The 26,726-nt window shown below is 43.6% G+C and overlaps 2 protein-coding genes across 6 annotated transcripts; both read right to left on the bottom strand.

Annotated features, from left to right (window-relative positions):
- Positions 1 to 2,639: 2,639 nt before the first annotated feature.
- LOC101315703 (serum amyloid A-2 protein-like) lies at positions 2,640 to 26,406 on the bottom strand. Of its 4 annotated transcripts, XM_073807900.1 has the most exons (5): positions 26,279 to 26,406; positions 24,236 to 24,374; positions 23,821 to 23,845; positions 16,489 to 16,493; positions 2,640 to 2,875 (listed from the first exon to the last, which is right to left on the bottom strand). In XM_073807900.1, exons 1-5 carry the CDS (start codon positions 26,364 to 26,366, stop codon positions 2,767 to 2,769), a joined length of 366 nt encoding a protein of 121 aa, XP_073664001.1. In that variant the 5' UTR covers positions 26,367 to 26,406; the 3' UTR covers positions 2,640 to 2,766.
- LOC117313426 (serum amyloid A-2 protein-like) lies at positions 23,553 to 26,406 on the bottom strand. Of its 2 annotated transcripts, none has more exons than XM_033862607.2 (3): positions 26,279 to 26,406; positions 24,236 to 24,374; positions 23,553 to 23,845 (listed from the first exon to the last, which is right to left on the bottom strand). In XM_033862607.2, exons 1-3 carry the CDS (start codon positions 26,364 to 26,366, stop codon positions 23,683 to 23,685), a joined length of 390 nt encoding a protein of 129 aa, XP_033718498.1. In that variant the 5' UTR covers positions 26,367 to 26,406; the 3' UTR covers positions 23,553 to 23,682. The 2 variants fall into 2 exon arrangements, with proteins under 2 accessions (XP_033718498.1, XP_073664766.1); XM_073808665.1 differs by lacking the exon at positions 26,279 to 26,406 and adding an exon at positions 24,471 to 24,574.
- Positions 26,407 to 26,726: the final 320 nt, after the last annotated feature.

Genomic DNA, 26,726 nt, shown 5'->3' on the forward strand with positions numbered 1-26,726 from the left:
TGATTGGAAGGGACGGGGGGTGCGGGCATGGAACAGGACAATGTCTCTAGTACAGACGTGAAGCTATCGGACCTCTGACCTCTGGGCACACTTGCCATTCTTAAAGGCATCATTTCTCTCCCAGGTGTAGTCGGAATCCTGGAAAAGACGAAAGTCACCAGGAAGAACGTCAGTATTACTGTGTTTTCAGTTCCTGTGTTTTCAGTTCCTGCTTCTATTTAGTTTGATGACACTCAACATCAGACCCAACGCTCCACCAAACCCCACAGCAAAAATTTTAGAACACCACTTTAATGAAATGAAATTTATAGATGATATAACTTACCTTAACATGTAATTCCGATAATACCAATATGATTCCCTTACAGAAAGGAAAAATAAAATATGTATTTTAATGTTTTAAATGCTCCGGCACAACTGTACTAGAAGATATAACAAAGATCTCCGATTTTGGCATATACACATCAAATTACTGTGAGCCCCACATTTACAAATGCAGAACGACATAGGTGTGGTTCCTCAGGGACCTTGCTTCTCAAAATCATGAACAGATGATGGTAAAATTTCTAACAAAATAAAGTTCCAATTGACACAGCAATTGCACTTATGGAAATTTTTAAGGTATATTAAAACAGGACAAAAAATACTGTGTGTTAACACATAGAATACAACTAGACCCTAGGCTCAAATAATTATAAACATTTTTTCACCATTTGTGCAGGGGCAGACCCAGGTTTTGTGGGGCCTGAATTATGCAATTTCAGAAGCCCCTTTTAGGGGAAACAGTACAAAATTACAAATATTAAATTTGTTACAATAGGAAATATTTATTTAGAATGGGAAAAAAGAAATCACAGTAAATCACCAATTTTAAGAAACCAACAAATACCTTAAAATGAAATCCAGAAAATATGCAACTTACTTTTATTAGTAAGTAGCCTGACACACTTCTACAATCCTTTTTCTTTTTTTAGTAGACTTTATTTTTGGAGCAGTTTTAGCCACAGCAGTATTAAGCAGAAGGTACAGAGATTTCCCTTAGAACCCTTGCCCCCATTCATACATAGCCTCTACCATTATCAACATTCCCCACCAGATACAATGTACAACATTTGATGCAACTCACAAACCTACATTGGTGCATCATTATCACCCAGAGTCCATAGTTTACATTAGGGTTACTCTTGGTGTTGTACATTCTATGGCTCTGGAAATTTATAATGGCAGATATCTACCATTATAGTATCATACAGAGTAGTTAGTTTCACTGCCCTAAAAAATCCTCTGTGCTCTGCCTATTTACAACCCTTTTTTAATATACTTTTTGCTGACGTTTCTTTGATCATTTTTTTATATAACAGTGACCTTGTAAGAACATTTTCTGTAACAAAAAATAAGTAATTCTGTCTTTAGCATAGTTTAAATTTTAAAAAATTATAATTGGTAGTTTAGGAAATTATCGGTGGCTGAAAGTTTCTTTCAGCTTCACAACTTGTTATTGGTAATATTCTGTAAAGTTATTATTTTTTTTAGCTACCTAGTTTTTAAAATTTATTTATTTATTTATTTTTGGCTGTGTTGGGTCTTCGTTGCTGTGCATGGGCTTTCTCTAGTTGTGGTGAGTGGGGGCTACTCTTTGTTGCAGTGCGTGGGCTTCTCATTGCAGTGGCTTCTCTTGTTGCAGAGCATGGGCTCTAGGCGTGCGGGCTTCAGTAGTTCTGGCGTGTGGGCTCAGTAGTTGTGGCTCACAGGCTCCAGAGCACGGCTCAGTAGTTGTGGCACATGGGCTTAGTTGCTCCAGGGCATGTGAGATCTTCCCAGACCAGGGCTTGAACCCGTGTCCCCTGCATTGGCAGGCAGATTCTTAACCACTGTACCACCAGGCAAGTCTTGTAAAGTTCTGACTGCTTGAATTTTCCTTCGATTTTCATGGTGTCAAATTTTCCTACCCTCACAGAAAGGATGGGGATATTTTCTACTGGGCAGAATTGTTTGTATAAAAAAACAATCATTTCTTTTCTTGAAGGGTTAAATTGTCTATAGAACCATCTGGGACTGTTGTTTTCTCTGGGGGAAGATTTGATCTTTTACAATAATTATAGAATAATCCAAGTTTTCATTTCTTCTTGAGTCAGTTTTTGTAAGTTGTATTTTTCTAAGAATTTGTTGATTTTTATCAAGTTTTAAGCTTTATTGCCAAAGTTGTTCATGGTATTCTTATTATCTTTTCCATGATTTGGAACAGGGAGTTATGGACTGATAATTGGTCCATATAATAGTCCATATATGGTTTATACAGTATAGTTTGTGTTCTGGACATACAGCTGGCCTGCTCTCCACATGGGTCGGTTCCACTCAGCGGATGTGGAGGGTCAACTATACTATGGCATTTTATATGAGGCACTTAGTACTTGCGGATTTTGGTATCTGCAGGCGTCCTGAAACCAATCCCCTGCAGATACCAGTGGATGACTGTGAAGTTTTACCCCAAATTATTACTATTGTTTATTAGTGCGTTATCTCCTTTTTAAAAACTATGATGTTTATTGATCATCCCCATGGTATTAAATAGGCTCATGTTCCCAAGAAGACTGTCATATGCTGTTTCCAAATGCCAAGGACAAATTGGATTTCACAAGCATTTGTTCAACATTTTTATGTGCTCTTTATCAACTATCAAGAACTACAGATACAGAATACAGCAACCTAGCTCAGCACTGTCTCCACTCGCTTGAGCCCTGTCTCCTGAGCAGAGTGAGAGGCAGCTCAGTACTTGTCGGGCAGGCCAGCAGGTCGGAAGTAATTGGGGTCTTTGCCGCTCCGGCCCCATTCATTGGCAAACTGGTCGGCCTTCGAGTCCTCCAGTCCGTGACCACTGTCTCCATGCTTGAAAAGGTCTGTAAGTCTCGGAATACTCTCTCTGGCATTGCTGGAATGGAAAAGGGCAGGTAGGGGATTACTCCAGGGCTGACGAGCAACAGCCCACCCTCCCCATCTCTCCTCTTTCCAAGGAATCAAGGACTCTGACAGGAGCTAGGAAAGAGGGAATGAAACCTGAGGCTGCCCGGGCTCAGCCCACCTCAGCCCTGCGGGTCCCCTTATGCTGGGTGAACAGCACCCATGGGGGAGGCTTGGGAATCGTCTGTCCCACCAGCCTTGCTCTGCTCTTCAGCCACTCAGACCCCACACAGGACACAGAGGGTGAGGGTGGATAAGAGGAGGAGAGGCCACAGCCCTACAGGACGTTCTCCAGGGCTTGGCCCCTCCTGGCTCTCCGAGGCTCTCACACCCATCCCTGCATCCTCAGGGCCCCTGGTACCTGATCACTTTAGCAGCCCAGGCGCCCCCAGGTCCCCTTTGGGCAGCGTCATAGTTGCCCCGGGCGTGGAAGTACTTGTCGGAATTTTTGTAATTGGCTTCTCTCATGTCAGAGTAGGCTCGCCACATGTCTTTAGCCCCTGGCAGGAAAAGAAAGTGATGATATGAACATGATCACGTCTCAGCAAAATAGAGAAAGAAAACATTTTCCTCCCACTGGGTCCAGATTTCAGCCTTTGACTAAGCCCTTGGAGATTATTATATTGGCTTGAAATGAATATTCCTTTACTTTTCACTTCCCTGGGTTAATGTTATGAGAATCATACGTGGTGCAAGTTTTACTCTGTTTGATTCCATCCTAAGTCTGTTGGTACTTCGTTTTTGGTTGTGTGTGAAGAGGAGGTCGGATGCTCTTTAAGGGATGTTTGGTTGTACAATGGACCTCTACCTGGAAAGATACAGGAAACCCTCTGACCAGAGGTTGAGAACAAAGGCGATTCTGAGGGAGGTTGCAGACATAGGATGCTCCCAACCTAGTCAAGGGGAGAAATCCATCCCTGTGGACAAAGTGAGGACAACTCGGTCCTGAGTACATCTGAAAGTCCGGGGCATATTTGGCCAACTGCCAAAATTCAATCAGCAGGTGATAAACGTGAGTTCCTTAAGACAGCTTTGAAGAAACAGGGTAATCAGATGCAGAAAAAGGGCAACTGACACACCAGCTCTAAATAAAGTTCAGTGTCCTCTCCAATAAAATAGAGGAGTATTGCCTCCCTCAGAGTGGTTACACAGAAGAACTGAGGAAATACAGGTTTAACGGCTAAAACTTTGTAGGTGCTCAGTATACTATGCCCTCTCTACTCCTTAGGAAGAGTGGGACAAAAAAAAGAAAAAGAATGAAGATGCGGAGCAGGGAGTTATGGACAGAAGGACTCTGATCAGCTAGAATTAAATGGCAAAGTTAAAAAAAAACTTATCAGGACAAAGAGAAAAATCCAATGTAGAGTTATAATCAGGGTTTATACGATGACTCTATGAGAAAACTTATCTTCATATTATATATTTGTCATGTTTGGCATTTGGAAAGATAGTTTTGTTGAGAGTTATGACATTCCTACTATACTTATTCCCACTGAGTTACTGATTTAAATAGATCCTTGAAGTCCAGACTTTCTTAAAAAGTATTTCCAAAATGCCTGGCATATCTTCTCACCTAAGGTCAGCAAAACCAGAGGTACTGTGCACACTTCAGTGTGCATAAAAATCAACTGGGGTGCTTAATAAAGGCCAGATTTCCAGTCTCAACCCCTGGGATTGTGATTCAAGGGAAGGGTTGTGTGTGGCCCCAGGCACCTGCATTCCACAAAGCACCCCAGACCACGGGTGATTCTCATGCACGTGGCCCTAGAACAGCCCTTTGAAAAACCCTGACCTAAGGGATGAAAAAATATTTTTAGCTGGGTCTGTGAGAATTTAGATAGAATGGCCAGCAAACTCTTAAAACAATTATTCAGTAACTATCACAGAAAAATAATAACACAAAATAATTTTGTGAAATAAACAAATTTTTGCTACTTCACTCTGGCTAGTGAGGTACATATCTCTTGTTATCAGTTTCTGGCCAGGTCTCAGCCTCAGTAGAACCATTGTCAAGGTAACTCATTGTGCCATTTATGGTGGGGAGAGGAGCTCTATCAAGTTGCCTTCTAGAGGCACCACATCCCCACTATTTGCCATTTGCTCAGATACAGAGCAGGACATGTGTTCACAAATCCCTCACTCTCCCACGTGTACTCTTGTCTGGGAGGCATATAATACCTCGGTTAATAGCAAGGTCTGGGGGAGCTCAGTGTCTTGGGTTAAATCCCGCTCTGCTGGAGGACTTTGTTAGGTGTCTTAATTTCTTGGTGCCTCAGTTTCTCTGGTAAGGGATAATGGTACCAACATTGCAGGACTAAAGGATTAAAACCTGAGGATGACAAGGAGTTCACTCATGCATGCGAAGCTCTTAGAACAGTGCCTAGCAGGTATTAAAAGCTCAGGTATTTTAGTTATAATTATTAAGTGGATGGGGAGGGTGAACATTCCCCACCCATTTAATGCACCCATTTCATGGTACCTGAGACTTGGAAATGAGCCATCCCTAGTTGCCCACGAGGGGGCAGCAGAGCCCCACTTGTATTTAGGGAACATGCACCTCCTGAATCCAGATCTCTTCCTCACTCCTGCTGAAAGTTGGGGCCCAAACTCTATGTGACCTCGGGCTTGGGAATCCCAAGGGTGCAAAGCTGGTCAGAAAAACCTGGGGAAGTGCTACCACGGAAACCAAGCTCCTTTTTTTCCCTCTTATGGTCTTTGCCCTGTGGGGATGTGACCTCTGCTCCAGTGAATCCTGGGAGCTGCAGATGCATCCTTCCCCTGACCCATCCTTTGATCCTTACCTTGACCAGCTTCCTTGAGGAATGTACCCCATCTCTGGCTGCTGACGCCCAGGATCAGGAAGCAGAAAATGATGCCCGTGGAAAGCTTCATCCTGCTGCAGGGAGATGAGCAGACACAAACAAGGATGACAGGTCTGGGTTTTTGTTCTTGTTCTTGTTTTGTAATGTGGATACACCCTTGCATTCCAAAAATAAACTCCACTGAATTTTATCTCAATATATAGCCGATAGACAGATAGCATTACAGAGGATCCAGTTCTCATTTCCGTGTGTCTCATTGGAATCCCAATGATTTCCTGTGTGAGGGATTGCAACGGGCTTTTAGTATAAACCATTTCCAGTCCGGTCATCCCCTATCAGCCCTGAAACCCAGCTGCACAGCAAGTTTCCCAAAGGCATGAGGAGTCTGGGCACTATACCTCTCTGTAATATGAGATGAGGTAAACAAGGCACGAGCATTTACAAATGCTTGCTCTGCCTATCACTGACTTCACACAGAAGCAGCATATGGAACCCCTACCCCCCCCAAAGTATTCACAGCTGGTGAATTCTGATTGTCAGAATAGTGGATTCAGGAAGGAAGCAGAGGGCTGGGCTGCAGCACAAGAATGCTGGTGAAGAGAGAGAATCTCCAAAGAGGAAAAGTTTGGAAAGTTCTAGCACCTCACCTTTGGCTGTGCCTGCCTGCTGAGGCTCCTGGCAAAGCTGAGCTGCCTGTGCTGCCTGCCTGGGAGATGGAGCTGGTGCTTTATATATTGACACTTGGCTAGAGGAGCAAATGAGAAGACAGGTTTGAACCAAAAGAAAAAAAACCAAACAGGAAAGAAAGAGATTTGGGAAATTCCTCTTGACAGCATTTCAAAACAGCAGCGTTATTCTTCACACACATCTAATTCTCCTGGATTGTGCAATCTGGCAGGTTTCAAGAGTGTAGCAAGTTGGGCTGCTTCTGTCTGTTTCCAGTATCACTCCTGGTGGGGAAGGGTGTTTTTCCCCACACAATAATGTAGTGACATTTGCTATGAAGGGTAATCAATATTAGAAAAAGAGAGTTGATTGCCTAAAGAATGTGAGGATACAGGGCAAAAGGAAGAGCAGTACGGGGCCATTGCAAGGGACAGCTCAGGATGAAGCTGGGACCCCAGGGTACAGGAGTCAGAAAGGAAGGAGATAGAAACCCAGGAAACCTGCGGGTGTAAGTCATCAGGAGGCAGAAGCACATCGGGGGCGGGAAGGTGGTAGAACGCGCATCGAGCTCGGCTTGCCGGTCTTTAAGTGGTCACGGCCCCTTGGAGAACGCGACCAGAAGGCAAGGCGGTCCCGGGCTCTCTAGCTTCGTGGTGATTGTAAAGTGCAGACCACTTGCCACGGAACATAGTTGAAACAGAAAATAGGAAGATGGCAGCAAACCCTTCAGGACAAGAGCATTAAAAATTAACCCCAGAGATAGCCTCATCTACCAGAGGGCAGACAGCAGAAGCAAGAAGAACTACAATCCTGTAGCCTGTGGAACAAAAACCACATTCACAGAAATATAGACAAGATGAAAAGGCAGAGGGCTATGTACCAGATGAAGGAACAAGATAAAACCCCAGAAAAACAACTAAATGAAGTGGAGACAGGCAACTTTCCAAAAAAAGAATGCAGAATAATGATAGTGAAGATGATCCAGGACCTCAGAAAAAGAATGGAGGCAAAGATTGAGAAGATGCAAAAAATGTTTAACAAAGACCTAGAAGAATTAAAGAACAAAGAAACAGAGATGAACAATATAATAACTGAAATGAAAACTACACTAGAAGGAATCAATAGCAGAATAACTGAGGCAGAAGAACAGATAAGTGACCTGGAAGACAGAATGGTGGAATTCACTGCTGCAAAACAGAATAAAGAAAAAAGAATGAAAAGAAATGAAGGCAGCCTAAGAGACCTCTGGGACAACATTGAACACAACAACATTTGCCTTATAGGGGTCCCAGAAGGAGAAGAGAGAGAGAAAGGACCTGAGAAAATATTTGAAGAGATTATAGTCAAAAACTTCCCTAACATGGGAAAGGAAATAGCCACCTAAGTCCAGGAAGCGCAGTGAGTCCCATACAGGATAAACCCAAGGAGAAACACGCCGAGACACACAGTAATCAAATTGGCAAAATTAAAGACAAAGAAAAATTATTGAAAGCAGCAAGGGAAAAACGACAAATAACATACAAGGGAACTCCCATAAGGTTAACAGCTGATTTCTCAGCAGAAATTCTACAAGCCAGAAGGGAGTGGCATGATATACTTAAAGTGGTGAAAGGGAAGAACCTACAACCAAGATTACTCTACCCAGCAAGGATCTCATTCAGATTGGATGGAGAAATCAAAAGCTTTACAGACAAGCAAAAGCTAAGAGAATTCAGCACCACCAAACCAGCTCTACAACAAATGCTAAAGGAACTTCTCTAAGTGGGAAAGACAAGAGAAGAAAAGGATCTACAGAAACAAACCCAAAACAATTAATAAAATGGTCATAGGAACACACATATCCATAATTACCTTAAACGTGAATGGATTAAATGCTCCCACCAAAAGACACAGGCTTGCTGAATGGATACAAAAACAAGACCCATATATATGCCGTCTACAAGAGACCCACTTCAGACCTAGGGACACATACAGACTGAAAGTGAGGGGATGGAAAAAGATATTCCATGCAAATGGAAATCAAAACAAAGCTGGAGTAGCAATACTCATATCAGATAAAATAGACTTTAAATTAAAGAATGTGACAAGAGACAAGGAAGGACACTACATAATGATCAAGGGATCAATCCAAGAAGAAGATATAACAATTATAAATATATATGCACCCAACATAGGAGCACGTCAATACATAAGGCAACTGCTGACAGCTGTAAAAGAGGAAATCAACAGTAACACAATATAGTTGGGGACTTTAACACCTCACTTACACCAATGGACAGATCATCCAAACTGAAAATAAATAAGGAAACAGAAGCTTTAAATGACACAATAGACCAGATAGATTTAATTGATATTTATAGGACATTCCATCCCAAAACAGCAGATTACACTTTCTTCTCAAGTGCACATGGAACATTCTCCAGGATAGATCACATCTTGGGTCACAAACCAAGCCTCAGTAAATTTAAGAAAATTGAAAAAACAAATACCACATGATCTCACTTATATGCTGAATCTAAAAAAAATCAAAAGCTGAACTCATGGATACAGAGAACAGATTAATGGTTGCCAGAGGCAGGGAGTGGGAGATGAGTAAAAGGAGTGAAGGGCGTCAAAAGGTACAGACTTCCAGTTATAAAATAATTAAGTCCTGGGGATGTAATGTACAACATGGCGACTAGAGTTAATAATACTGTATTGTGTATTTGAAAGTTGCTAAGAGAATAAATCTTAAAAGTTCTCACCACAAGAAAAAAATTGTAACTATGTGTGGTGATGGATGTTATCTATACTTCTTGTGGTGATCATTTCACAATACAGTTGTCCCACAGTATCTGCAGAGGATCCATTCCAAGACCCCTGTGGATACCAAAATGCTCAGACGCTGAAGTCCCTTATATAAAATGGCATAGTATTCGCACACAACCTAAGCACTTCCTCCCATGTACTTTAAATCATCTCTAGTTTGCTTATAATATCTAATACAATGTAAATGCTATGTAAATAGTTGCCAGAGAACAACAAATTCAAGTTCTGCTTTTTGGAATTTTCTGGAAATTTTGGTTTTCAAATATTTTAGATCCAAGTTTGGTTAAGTCCTCTGATATGAAACTCATGGATATGGAGGGCCGACTCTATATACAAATATCGAATCATTATGTTGTACACATGAAACTAATATAATGTTCTATGTCAATTATATCCCAGCATTAATTAATTGAACATGTTACCTTACAGGGTACAGAAAGGATTCGGCACCATGGACCCTTTCTTTCTCCACTTATTGAGACTACACATCATACAACAACTTCAATTTGATGGGTGAGTATTGAAGAGTACACTGCTACCCCATATCAAATCATGGCACAGAAAGGGCATCACTTGACTAGTCTCAGCTGTGTCAGACAATACACACACCAACTAAAAAATCAACAAATTATTTGGAAATTACTAGAATGATTTAGGAAACAATGTGTGTATAACCAATTCACTTTGCTGTACACCTGAAACTAACACCACATTGTAAATCAACTATACTTCAATAAAAATTTTTAAAAAAGAAACAATGTGTGCTATGACCATATCTTTTGTTGAGCAGTTTTAGAATTTATGAATTTTGTTCATTTGAAGGATCAGTGGCAGAATAATTAAACTTAATATATGACTTTACCATCTAAAACTTTTAAAGTATCCCCCCTCTGGAAGCCCCCCGCAAGCAACCCAGGAAACAGGATATTACTAATACCGCAGAAGCCCCTTGTGTCCCACTCTCTGCTGCATGCTTCTCCCTGCCCTTTCTCCAAAGGTAAACTCCTTCTCAAACTTTGTGTTATCATTCCCTTGCTTTTTTTAAAATTGTTTTTTTTAATCACATATGCATACCCATAAACAATATATTTTTAAGGTTTTTCCAGTTTTTGAAGTTTCTGTAAATAGATTTCTATTGTATGGATTCACTAGTCATTTGCTTATTTTGGTCAACAATATGTTCTTTAGACATAGGCATGTTGATGACTGTTGCAGTAGTTCTTCCATTTTCAATGCTGAAGACTATTCCCAAGCATGAATGTAACACAGCTTATTTCAACATTTGGGTTTTTTCTGTTTCGCTATTACAGAGTTGCTTCTGGTAATCTTGTGCAAATATTCCAGTACAAGAGTTCAAATGGTAGAGACCTAGAAGTGAAATAGAATATGATTATGTTGAACCTTAGTTGGTAATACCAAATTATCTTTCCAAAATGGTTATATATATATATTTACAATACATATTTCTATATTTTATATATTTATATTCCCACAAGTAGTGGATACATGGCCCCCTTGCTCCACATCCTAGGCCATATTTGTTTTTTATGTCAAGTTGGTGAGTGATAAATAGTATCACATTGTAGTTTAAATTTGTGTTTTCCTGATTGTCGATGAGATTGCCCATTTTTACATATTGATGAGCCATTTGTACTCTTTCTTCTGTGAAATTTATATTTATTTCCTTTTCCTTTTTTATTGATTAGTAGGAGCTCTTTATATACTTCATATAAAGCCTTTTTGATTATGTATGTTACAAATATCTTCCCCCAGCTTGTGGCTTTTATTTTCATGTTTTCAGTCATTTTCATGGGAGTAATGTATTTGGTTTTATATTTAACAAACTTACGATTCAACAAAATTATAATGTGCAGCCTGCACTAATTCTTTTAAAATGCTTTCTTTCCCTTTATTTATCAATGTTTAGAGTAATAAGTTTAATCCCAGCAACTGCAAAGTTGTCTAATAAATTTGCTTTTTTAAAAAGTTTCTTTATGGTATCTTTTGATGAACACTAATGCTTACCTTTGTTGTAGCTTTTTTTCAATTAAGAACCATCTTTTAAAGTGGAAAATTATCTTATTCATTCTCTGACAACCAACTTCTATAACTTATTAATGTATTTGCTCAAGGTACAGAATATATATAACCTATGACGTAGTTATCTTTGCAAGCACTGTGGGAAGTAAACTTTAATTTTTCTCTCAAGAGAGTTTTCTTAAAAAGCCAGTACTTTTTATTTTTTATTTATTTATTTATTTTTAGGCCATGCTGTGCGTCATGCAGGATGCTAGTTCCCCAACCAGGGATCAGACCCGTGCCCCCTGCATTGGGAGCTGAGAATCTTAACCACTGGACTGCCAGGGAAGTCCAAAGCCAGTGCTTTTTAAAAGAGTTTGGTTTGCTACTTATTTTCACCTGGGAAATCTTTGAAACTTTCAACTTAGTTTCAAAGGTATAGCTGGTAGTCTCTACCCTTTGGAAGTGGATTACCTTCTGGTGCGCTGGAATCAGCTCATACTAGCTCAGGAGAGCTAGCTGTTACATTTTCAGGGATTTTGCAAGCCAACTGTTAAGTCTTCGTCTTTTGAAATTAGCCGTGGTGGCAGTATTTACACCATGGAAATTGACAAACACTTAAGTCAGGGGTTTTTTTGTTTTGTTTTTTTGTTTTGCGGTACGCGGGCCTCTCACTGTTGTGGCCTCTCCTGTCGCGGAGCACAGGCTCCGGACGCGCAGGCTCAGCGGCCATGGCTCACGGGCCTAGCCGCTCCGCGGCATGTGGGATCTTCCCGGACCGAGGCACGAACCCGTGTCCCCTGAATCGGCAGGCGGACTCTCAACCACTGCGCCACTAGGGAAGCCCAAGTCAGTGTTTTTGTTTTTTCTTCCAGAGAGCCATCTCTTAATTCCCAGCACATGCCTGGGACTACTTCTAATTCCAAGTTCCACAGGTCCTTTCCTTTGTTCTTCTAGGCACTGACAAACCAATCCTTGAGGCAAGGGCAGCTTCTGCAAATACACAGCTTCAGAACCAGAAAGGCTGGATTCCCCATTCCCTATCCTTCAGTTCACTCAGGGAGATTAAAAGAGATATTACATTCAAACAACTTAAGAAATAGTAAATTCTTGTGTACACTCTTGATTATATGACTGCATTTTCTCCCCAAGAAAACAAACATGGGGGGCAAATGCATACATCAGAAAAGGAAACATTTTTTACACAGCTGCTCTGAGCTTCCTGAGACCAGGACCTACACTTGCCTATATGTTTATCTGGTAGAGGGCAGCAGCTCCCTAATACTGAGGCGAGGCAACCTGCTAGGAGGTGGGTGGTTTCTGCTCTGGGGGGCTTCTCACTCTTCCCATGCTCCAAGAGTGCGGGAAGACACCCTCCACTGGACTGCAAGTGTCATAAAGAAATGACCGACTTCCTAGAATCACACACAAGTCTAACACAACTCACTATCAAACCTAGAAACAGCCATTTAAGAGAACAGATCTACCGTGTTTCTCCTCTCAGTCAACCACTGGTGGCTCACACGTAAGACTGCACCTGCATTCTTCTGGCAGAAGCCACAAGACAGCATTCAACAACAACAATGACTGGACTTCCCTGGTGGTCCGGTGGTTAAGACTCCATTTTTCCAATGCGGGGGATGTGGGTTTGATCCCTGGTGGGGGAATTGGGATCCTACATGCCACATGGCGCGGCAAAAAAAAACCAACAACAATAACTGCAACACAACCAAACCCAATAATTATCCTACCTTTAAACGACTATAGCATTTCTCAGCATAAAAGCTCTTCAGCAGCATTATTCTGAGCTGGTTAGAACCAGTTCACAGAGACAGAGATTCCCTATATAGACCCAAATGAGATTAATCTGAGTTCCCCTTTCCTTGTTCAAATTTGGGCTTAATACAGAGTCACTGTTCTCAGATATTCATATAATCAACTTACTGGTGACACACCATTTGTTAATTTAGATGAACTAACACCCTCAAGGTTATTTGTTTAAGTAAGCATCCTTTTGATGCAAAGAGACATAGACATCTTTAGGAAAACAAATAAGTATTAGATAAGTAGAAGTGGTTGTCAAAGATCTCTCCTCCCAGTATCCTCCACTAAAGCCAGATGGTTTTTCAAGACAGTCTGCTAAAATCTCAGGGGACAGTTAATTCTAAGTTACACAGATTGTTGTAGAAAACCGATAAAGAATGAAGTTGGACAGCCATTTTAAAGAAGCTAGAGTAACTTGGTTCTAAAACAAGAGTGGACAGTACAAGAAAACAATAGTCCCATTTCAATTCCAAAGGTGCAAAAAATTCAAAACACAGCATAGTGTTGCCAAACCAAATATGAGTATTAAAGGTGCCTCATAATTGAGTGCGGTTTATTCTTGGAATGCCAACATTACAGAATCAATGTAATTCACCACAATGATAGCTTAAAGGAGAAAATAATATTATCTCAACTGATTTTTAAAAAGCATTTGATAAAGCTGAAGGCATATTTATGGTTGCTTTTTAAAAATCCTTTAGAAAACTACGTATCAAAGTGAAATTTCTTAATTTTATAAGGTTATTTGCCAAAAAGCTACAGCACATATTTTATTTAATGGAAAAACCTTTAATTCATTGCCGTTCAGGATCTGGAATGAGAAAAGGAATGCTACGATCACCACTGTTGTGTAACACAGCTCTGGAAGCCCTGGCCAATGCCACAGAAAATTTCGAAAGTAAGAGATACAAGGATTGGAAAGGCAGAGATGAAACCGTCATATTTGCAGTTAGTATAATCTTCAACCTCAAAAAGCACACAAAATCAACAAACTATAGAATTACTAAGGGAATTTAATAAGGTTGCCCAACACTTGATCCAAAAGCCAAATCATTTCTCCATAGCAGAAATAACAAAATGGAAAATATGATTAGTAATAAGAAACAATTCATGGTAACAACATAACTATAAAATTCCTAAGGACTGGTTTCACCAGTAATACACAGCACCACATGGAGATTTCAAACCTCTAACAAACACCTTAAAAGATGATTCAAACAAATGGAGAGAAGTTCCTGGCTCACTGATGGGATGACTTAATATTGTAGACATGTTGATTCTACCACAAATTAATCCACAAATTTAATGCAATTCTAATGAAAATTCCAGTTGAATTTTCCCAGAACTGAAGAAAATTACTCCAAAATTCATATCAAGAAGTAAAGGTTCATGCATACAAAAGTCAATCCTAAAAAAGGAGAATATTAAGAAGAGGCACTTACCGTATGAGGTGTTAAGATGTACAGAAGAGCACAGTAAAAAACAGTAGTATTTGCTCAACAAAAGATATATTGACCAATGGAATAGGATAGAGAGTACAGAGCTAGGGTCACACATATAGGACATTAGTATACGATCAAGGAGACATCACAAATCATTGAAGACAGGATGGGTTACTTAATAGTTTTGGAAAGAGAAAAATAAAACTGGATCCTTACCTAATACGTATACAAATGTTCACTCCAGAAGTATTAAATACATAAACATGAAGGTAAAACTATAACGTTAATAGAAAAGAATATCAAATAATATATTTGTGATGTAGAGATGAGGAAAAAATTCTTAAACAAAACTTCAAAAGCGGGCTTCCCTGGTGGCGCAGTGGTTGAGAGTCCGCCTGCCGATGCAGGGGACGCGGGTTCGTGCCCCGGTCCGGGAAGATCCCACATGCCACGGAGCGGCTGGGCCCGTGAGCCATGGCCGCTGAGCCTGCGCGTCTGGAGCCTGTGCTCCGCAACGGGAGAGGCCACAACAGTGAGAGGCCCGCGTACCAAAAAAAAAAAAAAAAAAGAAAAGAAAAAAATAAAACTTCAAAAGCACAAAACACAAGACATAAAATGGTATTTCATTACATGAAAATTAAGAATTTATTTTCAGATAGAGAATGGGAAAAGACAACGTCTAAATTACAGCAAGGGATTAATATTTCAAATATACAAGGAACTTCTGTGAATCATTAAGAAAAAGACGGCAACCCCAATAGAAAAATGGGTGAAAGGTACACAAAAAATAGTTTACAGACAATACACTAGAAGTAATAAGCTCACAGAGGGATGCACAAATCATTAGTAACCAGAAAAATGCAAATGAAACAAGCAGACGTTACATGCATTAGACCAGAAAAAAGATGACATCCGCAATGTGCCATGTATATCAAAAGAGTGATATTGCTGGCGTGCACATCCTTGTTTTCACTGTGAAGTGTCACTCTGCTGTCCAGGAGGGCAGCCCGCCCATATGCCCTCCAACAGTTTTGAGGGTTTCTATAGCTCAGTGCCGTTGCCTTGGCATGACCCAGCTATCCACTTTTCCAGTCTAAAAGCTTCCATCAAAAAAGAATTTTGCTTCAAATACACAGATTAGTGTCTAAATAATAAATAAAGTATTACAGGGTTGCTCTCACAGGACACAGTGACAATCTCTGATGTCTCTTTTGTTGTTGTTGTTGTTTTAAAAAACTCCTCTGTTAGAAATAACTTTTCTGGATACAGTTTTTGTGATCCTATGTGCTATTCTTGCAGCTCCAGGAGAGAGGGAACATTTTCTATTTCTTATCTTGAGGAGACTTCTTTTGCCAGAGACGAGTAGGGCCTATAGTTTTCAAGGTCAAGTGCCGGAAACACATTGTTTAACACTGAAAGAGATGCAGTCCTGAGAGAAAAAGAAATCATATGGAAAAGAAAAGGTCAGAATAGGATTATTAACAGATGGAATATGGCACATAAAGATTAGGGACATCTGGGCTTCCCTGGTGGCGCTAGTGGTTGAGAGTCCGCCTGCCGATGCAGGGGACGCGGGTTCGTGCCCTGGTCAGGGAGGATCCCACATGCCGCGGAGCGGCTGGGCCCGTGAGCCATGGCTGCTGAGCATGCGCGTCGGGAGCCTGTGCTCGGCAACGGGAGAGGCCGCAGCAGAAAAAAGATTAGGGACATCTTTTTTCCTCTTATCTTCCATTATAAATTTTTTATGTGACTCTGACAGGTTTATCGATTCTTATTTTATAATCGTTGTTCGTTTCGGTGCGTTATTTATGTGTACGTATGTGTTTGCACATTTAGTGTTGTTGTGGGGAGGTGGTGTGTAAGGAGAGAGAGGCACATGCAAGTCAACTATATGATAAATGGACATTTGCTGTTTTTCCTTATCTCATCCTTGGAATCCCGATCAGGACAGGAACTGGGTTGTTGGTTTTCTTCATCATCATACTCAGTACCTAGGAAAATGCCTAGACACAGGCAGACTTAATGAATCTTATTGGACAAACATGTCCACTGAAGAAAATCGAAAAATTTAAAATAAGTATAAAAATGAAAATAAAAGCAATACGAATTTCATCAGCCTAGACGGGGCGGGCGCGGTGGTGGGGGTGGGGGACCGGTGTGCAGGAAGAACCTCTGTAGAAACGTCATGTTTCCAATCTATTGTCTCAGTGCATGTAGACATATGAACCCATAAACAAAAACAGGGTGATATAACACTATCGTTTTATGTTCTGCTTTTTCACTCCACAGCTTATCATAATCATTTTTGCATGTTACTACCCTTACCTACCACAGTCAGTGGCAAAGCCGAAATTCAAATCCAGCCTGTGAAGCCTGGGCGTTTGGATTCTTAGCCGTAGGTTATAGAGTTGACACCTGAACTTGGCAGCCGTTATTAGCATATAAACAAGTAACTGGACAATATATTTTAATTCAATTTCATTAAATACTGATTAGCTTAATAATACCTCTCCAGTGGAATGTTACCCGCATGAGAGCACTGATCTTGTCTATCTCAGATTCCCAGCGCCCAGAACAGTTCCTGCCACATTCTGGGGGGATCATTAAACAGGTGTTGAATAGTGAATAAAAGGACGAATGAGTTCTGTAGGCATCTTTACTGGAAGGATAAATTGAGGTTTTTAGAGACTCTTTGTTAGACTATTTTGGACAGTCCCAAGTCCACCCTGCAGAGAATAAAGGATGATCTCAGTGCACTGGCTCCCTCCCAGGTCAGATCGTCCAGGAACTAGGCACGCTGGCCAGCCTGAGTTATTGCCCATTTGTCCAACTCTTTCAGGAAACGTATCAGTGGGTCATTGACGGGCGATTTTGCAACTATGGTTTAAACAGAGTGGTTTGACAGGACTCCACAGGTAATAACTGTGTGTATAAACAAAGCACACTATCCTCAGAGAGGACCTGGGTCTTCTTTCCCATAATTACAGATTTCAAAAAGCAAACCTGGGAAACTAGAGAATGGTGAAAGGGCTCCCTATGCACCCGAGAGTGAAAAACAGGCTGTTGAGTGATGCTTCTTTTCTATCACCCACAGCTGAGGACACAGCGGCTCCAAGAACCCCACATCCTAGAGAGGGCATCCAGGAAGCAGGGCCAGACCTCAGTAAACTCCCAAGGCTGACAAAGAGGCAGCAGTGCCGGCCTCTGCAATCAACACCTCTCCAACCCATTCCACCTCTGGTCCACTTAGGAAACGCCAGAGGAAAGGGAGGGAGAGACGGCAGTGTCGTCAGTCTTGTGGGGAGTGCAGTATTTGTGGAGATAGGTGATTTCCTCACATTGGTTCAGGGTGCCAAGAAGAATAGAAGAATGCCTGTTCAGTTCTCAGCTGGGTGCATGCTCACTGCAAACACTCCCAGCTCATTCTGGTGCCCCTATCAAAGCAGAAGGGAGTACGGTGAGGGAGTTCTTGAGAGAGTTGACATGTGTAGGAGCCGGTGACTGTTCTGGGGATTCCTAAAAGGTTGGAGCACCCATGCCAGCAGAGCTTAAAGAGGCAGTGGTGGAGTGTGACTAGGAAGGAGATGGGGTGAGCTCTTTCCCATCTGCCATCTCTGCAGGAAGAGAAGAGGCCCTCAGTCATTCTGGGGTTAGAATAAAGGCAGTGCTGCGCCAGGTGAGGTGACACCTCAGCTAAGGAGGGAGCTTGGAACATGGACCATCATCAGGACCAGTTGTGGATAACCTGCTCCTCTCTGGGGAGGTCCTCCATAGCTGAGGGGCTGGTATGAAGCTGAACCTCACCTCAGGAGCACCCCCATCACACCTGATGATTAATAATAGCTCAAAGCTTATTATTATTTCTTCTCAGTAAATATAGTGAGAGAGAGAGAACTTGCATAGGTTTACATTTATATCTCATATTTCATCATTTCTAGGACACACATTTCTTGATTATACATTTCTGAACTTAGGATGTGTCTTACATTCACTAATGACCAGGCAGCACTCATGAAATTGTTGTCATTGCTTTAGGATTAATTTTGTGTATGCTTTCCTTTTTGTTTATACACAAGAGTGATGTAAGATTAAAATCTATGTCTAAGTTTAAAAGAACTCTCTCAGTACGTGTAAAGTAAAAATTCAGAGTGATAAGAAAACATTATGTCTGAATCTAAATGGTAGCATCTTTTTTCTTGGTGGTGTATAAATAGTAACACATCTTTCAGTCTAGGGGTCTTAGACTCAGAGAAATACAGTGTGTCCTTTTTCCCCTCCTCTAGTCTCACAGAGTGTTCTCTGCTAACTTGCCCCTCTGATAATCAGCACAGTACTTTGGAAATTCAAAATATTCATTTATTTCTCCCAAGGCTTCTCATCAGCTACCACAACGACTAACAGTTTATTTGCACATGGCGTTCCTCATTTTCATTTCTATGAGGGAGTGTGCACAGTATCGTTGGAGAAAACTGAATATTTTCTATGATGAAGTAAAATTATATCATTTTGGCTGGTGTGAGTATGATATTTGTACAGATTTAGTAGTCACCTCAAAGTGACTCATTACCACATTCTGCAGATCCAAACCACATCCATACTTTCTACAACTCCCAAACCCTCCCCCCAGTTCTGTCCACTTCTGAACAATACTCTTCTCAGACCTTATTCATTCATTTCAACAAATATGTATAAAGCAGCTACTATTTGTGAGGCCCTATGACAGGCACTGTGGATACAATGACAACACACAATAAAAGAGACAGGCCTTTGCCCTTGGGTTCCCTACCTACCGGCTCTAAAGACAGACAAGAAAACGGGCGAACGCACTGGAGTGTGACGAGTCCTGGGGACACTCACCTACAGCAAGAGCAGGTACAACCAGATTCCCTCAGGTCCCTGTCGTCCATCTCAAATGTGCTGCATCCCCTGACCCCACTCTCTTCACCCTCGTTCCTTTCTCAGAGCCAGAGAAGTTTCTGCTCCCCTTGGGGTTAACCATCCTTTGTGGGTTTGATCCCTCTGCCTCTTGCTTCCCCTTGACTCTGCTCTTATTCCTTCTTCTTTACCTTTCTTATCTCCCTCTTCCTTAGCGCCTTCCTGTTCCTTATAACTAGTCTGACCTTCTTTGAAAGAAAACCTGTCTTGTATTAGTGAAATAAAAGATTAGGTCAATTATTCATTTTCAATAAGCATTTGTTGAGATGCCATTATATGCCAGGTACTGGATATTAGGGGTGAACAAGAGAGAAATGGTCACTTCTCTCACTGATTTTATAATACAAGGGAGGAAGATGGACCAAAAGAAAACCCAAGCAAAAATTAGAAGAATAAACCAAAAATTGAGTAAAAGAATCCCACATATTAAAAATTGGTAAACTGTAAAGAATAACCAGAGTGAGTCAGCCAGGATGACCAGGAAGGCCTCTCTCAAGAAAGAGTGAATTCGGGAGAGCCCCACAGGTGAGACATTCCCATCCTTGTGAAAAGCGAGCAGAGGAGTATGTGGGCAGAGAAAATGTCACCTGCGAACGTCCTGTGCCAAAGAAAATCTTGGTTTGTTGGTGATACTGGAGAGTGGGGAGCTTGGGAAGGGGTGGCAGGAGATGCTGCTGCAGGGTGGCCAGGGACAGATCACACTGGGCTTTGTAAGCCATGATAAGCACCTGGATTATATTTTAAGGGACATGGGAATCCATTGAAGGATTTTAAGCAGGGGAGAGACATGATCTGAGTATAGTTTGTATGTTAGACTGAGAGGTAGGGTAACTACATGCTCTCTTTTGCCCAGACAGTTCCAGCTTATTCCTGTCACCCAGGTATAATTATCAGTAATGTCCCTTTCACAATGGAAAGTGACTTGGCTTAGATGATAAACTATACAGTCACACTTAAGCAGAGGCGGAAGCCATGAAGATGGGGAGACTACTGAGACAGCTGTTGCACGAACCCAGGTGAGAACAGGTGTGGCCAGGAGCGTGGAGGTGCACGTGAGACCAAGCTGATGGGCTAGAGATGAATTTTGGAAGTAGAATCACAGGGCTTGCTAGTGGATTGGATGTGGAGGTAAAGGCAAGGGAAGCATCGAGCACATTCCCCAATATCTGGGGTGAGCCACAGAGGGAAGAGTCTTGTCATTTGCTGAATTGGAGTGGCCTGGGGGTGAAGAGTTCTGGACGGAGATGAGCGTTTCCTTTGGACAAGCAGAGTGTGAGATCTCTGGAAGCCATCCAATCAGAGGTTTCAGGAGGCCAATCAGATAAACAAGCATGGAGCTTGGAAACCAGGTTCTGAGGGGGAGATATAAGTTTCAGAGGCGGCAGCATGTACATACTATTAGCTGCGCTTGTTGGGGAGAATACAGAGAAATAAAAAGTGCGAGCCCAGAACCAAGTCTGAGGGACACTTAGAGTTTGGGGAGATGAAAAGACCCAGCTAAGGAGATAAAGGAAAACTGAAGGGAAGCAAAAGGAGAGTGTGGTACTATGAAGCCAAGAGAGAACCTTCCAGGAAGGAGGGAGAGGACAACTGTGCTGAGCATGGCTCAGAGGCCTCCTGATAGGAGGAGAGAAACATGTCAGTGGTTTTGGCAACATGGAGGTCAGTGGTGACCAGAGCTGTTTTGCTGAGTGGTGGGGACAGAGGACAGGCTGGTGTGGGTTCAAGTGTGAGTCAGAAGCGAGGAATCAGAAAGTGCAGATGGGCAGGTTTTCAACAAGTCTGACTATAAAGAGGAAGAGGAAAACGTGCAAGAGTGAAGAGTGATGTGGATTGAACTCAGGGTTTTCAATGTGGTGCTTTATTGGGAAAGCTGTTACTGACTGTCTGGACTCTGCAAGGTTTTGCCCATGTGAGGAACAAGCACATTTTCCTCCCTGGCGTGAGTGTCACTGGGTGTCCTGTGCAAGAGAAGAGCGCCACAGGAGCTGGGCAGAAGGAAAGCACAAACCAGGAAGTGTTTGTGTCCTACAACGTCCCTCCTGCGCCCTGAAAGGACAGAGATTAACACCGTGCCCAGCTGGCACAGGAGAAATGTTTACCAGTTCCAGTATCACAAGCGGGGCAAAGAAGGGTGGACGTGGAGCTCAGAGTAAATAAACTGATAACCGGCACACACTTCTACTCTGAAAGTGGGATTCAGGAGCACTCCTAAGGGGAGACGATTCATGATGAAATGATCCCTGTAGGGGAAAGACAAGTTTAACTTCCTTGTCAAGGAGGAAGAAAAAGTGTGTCTGTAAGGTAGTTAGTCACAGGAGAACTTTCTCATACAGTTCCCATCAGAAGGCACTGTCAGAGGTGTACGTAGAGGCTGTGTCTCAGAAAAGTGAGTCTGACAAAATAAAGCAGGAGCAGGGTAACCGGGATTAGGGAGAGTGTGGTGGCAGATTGGCTGGCAAGAACAGGCTCAAAGCACTGCTGAGTTTAGGGCTCTAGTGGTAAAGTCTCAACAGACCCCAGGTTGTAAGGAGACTCCTGTTATGAGAATGTTCACTATTAGATTTCTATCCCAGGTACTGAAGGTATAGAATTTGCAAAATGAGGGGAAAGAAAGGAGAAGTAGGAGAAAGGATGACTTGAAAGTTTAGATAAAGCAACTTCTCCAAATTATTGTAAATAGGAAAAATTTAATAATCAGCCTTTTTATTACTTGAAATAAAAGTTGGATACAGAAGTCTATTCACCGTTCTTTTTTTTTTTTTGGGCTGCATTGGGTCTTCGTTGTTGCACGCGGGCTTTCTCTAGTTGCGGCGAGCGGGGGCTACTCTTCGTAGCGGTGCGTGGGCTTCTCATTGCGGTGGCTTCTCTTGCTGCGGAGCACGGGCTCTAGGCGCGCGGGCTTCTGTAGTTGTGGCGTGTGGGATCAGTAGTTGTGGCTCGCGGGCTCTAGAGCGCAGGCTCGGTAGTTGTGGTGCACAGGCTTAGTTGCTTTGCGGCATGTGGGATCTTCCCGGACTAGGGCTCGAACCCGTGTCCCCTGCATTGGCAGGTGGATTCTTAACCACTGTGCCACCACAGAAGCCCCTGCTCCCCACTCTTTAAAGTGTTAGATCATTTTACTTCTTGGAATCTGTAATCTGAAAAAACCAAACACCAAAACCAAATTTTTATCCAAGGAAGAAGGCTATTGGTTTATCTAGGAATTTGTGATTTATAGAGTCACTCATAATACCTGTGCTCTAACAGGCCCAATCCCCTTTTATTAGACACTGTTTTCCTCAGTAAGAAGTAACATGCTGGGACTTCCGTGGCAGTCCAGTGGTTAAGACTTGGAGCTCTCACTGCCGTGGGCCTGGGTTCAATCCCTGGGGGGAGAACTAAGATCCCACAAGCCATGCGGCATGACTGGAAAAAGAGTAACATGCTGCTGGCTTTCCTCTGTTGGGAAGGGTCCAGGGAGGGAAAGTGACTTCTTCTCAAGGACCTGATACATATCCAATGCAATACAAAACCTCCTGATACTTAATCTTGATGGCGTCCCTATGCCTCCGTTTCTGGACATGTTTATTCCTGGACACTTGCATCAGGCAAGGAATATAGAGTGAAGGGAGACAGCGTTGGAGGCACTTCTGGATGGCACAGACAGAAATTGGTTCATAGATGGATTTGTAGGTGTTGCTGAGAGATGAACAGAAGATCAAGGTGCAGCTGCTGGAGCAGGATTCCACGATCCAGTCGTCCCGAGGCTGTGTCCCCTGCCCGCACACAGACACCACTGAGGACGCACTAAGGGCACTAGACCCCAGGGCAGAGAAGCTGGCAGGACCCAACTGCCAGGGAGTGAAGAGGCCTGAATACAGAAGGGCCTAGAAAGAGCACCACAGTAACCAGAGGGGCCTGGAGGGGAGCGGGTCTGATTAGGGGAAGGGGTGGAGCAGGGTGTCTGCCCTGTATGATGCTGAGATTGTGGCCCCGACACCCAAGACACAGGCACAGACTCGGCCTTCACGTGGGTGTCCAGCCATCACCCCTTGGGAACAAACAGGCTGTCCTTATATCAAAGAATAATACACGGTTTTCAACATTCAATCTCTTAAGCATTTATTAGATCTGCTGGCTTCTGTAGACAGAGAACTCACTAGCTCAGCGTCCCTGCCCCTGGGGGCTCACAGCCCCGTCGTCTCCTGAGCAGAGTGAGAGGCAGCTCAGTACTTGTCGGGCAGGCCAGGAGGTCGGAAGTAATTGGGGTCTTTGCCGCTCCGGCCCCATCTATTGGCAAACTGGTCGGCCTCCGAGTCCTCCCGTCCGTGGCCACTGTCTCCAGGCTTAAAAAGGTCTGTGACTCTCTGAATATCCTCCCTGGCATCGCTGGAATGGAGGAGGGCAGGTAGGGGATTACTCCAGGGCTGACGAGCAACAGCCCACCCTCCCCATCTCTCCTCTTTCCAAGGAATCGAGGACTCTGACAGGAGCTAGGAAAGAGGGAATGAAGCCTGAGGCTGCCCGGGCTCAGCCCACCTCAGCCCTGCGGGTCCCCTTATGCTGGGTGAACAGCACCCATGGGGGAGGCTTGGGAATCGTCTGTCCCACCAGCCTTGCTCTGCTCTTCAGCCACTCAGACCCCACACAGGACACAGAGGGTGAGGGTGGATAAGAGGAGGAGAGGCCACAGCCTTACAGGAAGTTCTCCAGGGCTTGGCCCCTCCTGGCTGTCCGAGGCTCTCACACCCATCCCTGCATCCTCAGGGCCCCTGGTACCTGATCACTTCAGCAGCCCAGACGCCCCCAGGTCCCCTTTGGGCAGCGTCATAGTTGCCCCGGGCGTGGAAGTACTTGTCTGCACCTTTGTACCCGGCTTCTTTCATGTCAGAGTAGGCTCGCCACATGTCTTTAGCCCCTGGGAGGAAAGCACATAGAGAAAGGATTATCAGGTGGACAGAAAACTGTGACACACCTTAGGGAAGAATCAAGGAATGAAAAATCTTCCACTGACTCAGTTTCATCCTGTGGCTATAGCACCGTGAGTGCCATAGATTGAGCAGAGCATTCTTGTGTCTAGTTTCCTGCTCCTGGTAACTCGAATGAGAGTCGTTATGGGGGGAGGGGCACAGCTGCGTTGGACCTGGTTGTCGGGCCCCTACGATGCTGTCTCTGGACTGCATCTCACTTAGGGCTCCATGTGATATGTTTAAAGGGGAGAAGGGAGCTATCTTTATAGGGCAGGATTCCTCAGCTTCATACTATTGACATTTTAAGCCAGATGATTCTTTGCTGTTCAGGGCTGTCCTGGGTATTGTAACACGTTTAACAGCATCCCTCACTTTTACCCACTAACGGGCAACCTATTCCCCAAGTGGGACAACCAAAAGTGTTTCCAAACATTGCCAGATATCTCCAGGACACAAAATTGCCCTTGGCCCCGAACCACTGTTATAAAAGGAAGCCGCATAGGATGAGATCCAGGGGATTGGGGTGAGTGAGGAGGTGACATGGAGGACAGATTCTGAGAAAGGGGCAGACATGCAGCACCTCTGCCCTGACGCCTAAGAAATGTATTCCTGCTGCGCGAATGCGCTCAATGTGACTTGATTCCCCTGCCTGTTAGGCACGTGAATGGCATCCTGAGGACTTTCTAGTGGACGGTATTGATGACGTGGGCTGCCTGAGGAAGCAAGCCCTCGAGCAGTGGGTCTTTGCCTCAGCCTGGTTACACCTTCCAATCAGCTGGGGAGGTACTGAAAGTCCCATGAGACCTACCTCACAGCCCAGGCCAGTTACTCACACTCTCTGGGGTGGGTCTCAGGCATCAATAGTTTTCACTGCTCCCCAGGTGAATCCAACATGCAGCTGAGATTGATAAGCCCCCAGCTTGAGGGAGTGGCACTGGGACAAGTCTGCCCAGCAAGAGCTGTGGCCTCGTGCACAGCTGGGTTCAAACTTCTGTCCTGCCACCTGCTGACTGGCACTTAGTCCCTGGGCAGCAGACTCGGCTGCTCTCAGCCTCGGTTTTCTCCCCTTCACATGGGGGGAGATGCCTCCCTCACGGAGGTATTCTGCAGGTAAGTAGGTGACCAACTGTCCCAGCCTAACCAGAACTGCACCTGTTTTCCTGGAACTGCCCCAGTTAGCATTGAAAGTGTCCTGGAAAAGTCCTCAGACCTGGGCAAAGCAGGAGAGTTGGTCACCCTGAAGTGCATGTAAGGGCCGAGTTCCTACCGGAAGCTTGAGATATGTTATTAGGTTCCCCACCCCGGTCGCACACGGGTTTCTTTGTCAGTTAAAAGGCTATAAAAGGGTAGGAAACAGACTGAACCAGGGACAGTGTCACTGAGTATAGGAAGCAGGAGCAAGAGCTAAGCTGAAGGTCCCTGAATTATCCAATTAGGAAATGGAAGGTAAGAAGGAAGAGAAGAAGAAGAGAGCAAGGAAGGAAGGAAGAGGGAAAGGGAGGGAGGAAGGGAGAAATGAGTGGAGGGAGAGAAGAAGAGAGGGGAAATAGATGGATAGCTTCCATCCTCCTTCATGCAATTGGTCTGAGGGAAATGCTGTACCATTTCAAGACTTATTTTATGTCTTCCATTCAAACTTCCATTTCAGCTGGGAATGATGACTGTTCTTTCTCTAGTGACTGATTGACATAAATCCTGTGGTTTTCAATCTGTCTGAAAAAAAGCTCCCCAAACACCTGGCACATTCTACCACATAGGGCAGCACCGCCTAAGACAGTAGCTCCAACCCTTAAGAGCGCTCATGGTGAATCCCAGAGGCCCATGGGTGTCATCCCCCCTCCACCAGCCTTACCTTCATAAGCCTCACCAAGGAAGGAAAACCATTGGCTGTGGACTCCCAGCACCAAGGAGCAGAGAATGAGGCCTGTGAAAAGCTTCATTGTGCTGAAATGAAAGGAGAGGGTCAGGGAGACATGGACAAGCCTTGTACACCCACTTGGGGATTTGTATGTCGAGGAGAGCCCGGCTGTTCTTTCCACTTGTTCTCAGTAGACTCTCAGTGGTCCACCTAGGCAATATTGCAGTAGGACCTCACCAGGAGCCACTAGCCCTCAGCTCTGAACCCACCAACCCTGAACCCAAGCCTGTCTAAGAGGTCACCAAGGTGTCTATGGTGGAAGGAGAGAGCAGCTGGGACGTAGCTGTGTCTTGCTAAAGCAGCCTGTAATTAATCAAAAAGCATTTCCCATGCACCACGCTGCCAGCACTGACCTCATTCAGGACAAATACAAAAGAGAAGA

Source organism: Tursiops truncatus, chromosome 8, assembly GCF_011762595.2.
Source record: "Tursiops truncatus isolate mTurTru1 chromosome 8, mTurTru1.mat.Y, whole genome shotgun sequence".
Lineage (NCBI taxonomy): Eukaryota > Metazoa > Chordata > Mammalia > Artiodactyla > Delphinidae > Tursiops > Tursiops truncatus.

What these genes read in the sequence shown, in the direction of transcription:
- LOC101315703 (XM_019947777.3), bottom strand. Translation starts at nt 5,850, where the DNA reads ATGAAGCTTTCCACGGGCATCATTTTCTGCTTCCTGATCCTGGGCGTC. An exon ending in CCTCAAGGAAGCTGGTCAAG is followed by an intron (nt 3,459 to 5,759) that starts GTAAGGATCAAA and finishes TTTTCCTGCCAG; the next exon opens with GGGCTAAAGACATGTGGCGA. An exon ending in TGGGCTGCTAAAGTGATCAG is followed by an intron (nt 2,930 to 3,319) that starts GTACCAGGGGCC and finishes TTTCCATTCCAG; the next exon opens with CAATGCCAGAGAGAGTATTC.
- LOC117313426 (XM_033862607.2), bottom strand. Translation starts at nt 26,366, where the DNA reads ATGAAGCTTTTCACAGGCCTCATTCTCTGCTCCTTGGTGCTGGGAGTC. An exon ending in CCTTGGTGAGGCTTATGAAG is followed by an intron (nt 24,375 to 26,278) that starts GTAAGGCTGGTG and finishes CTTTCCTCCCAG; the next exon opens with GGGCTAAAGACATGTGGCGA. An exon ending in TGGGCTGCTGAAGTGATCAG is followed by an intron (nt 23,846 to 24,235) that starts GTACCAGGGGCC and finishes CCTCCATTCCAG; the next exon opens with CGATGCCAGGGAGGATATTC.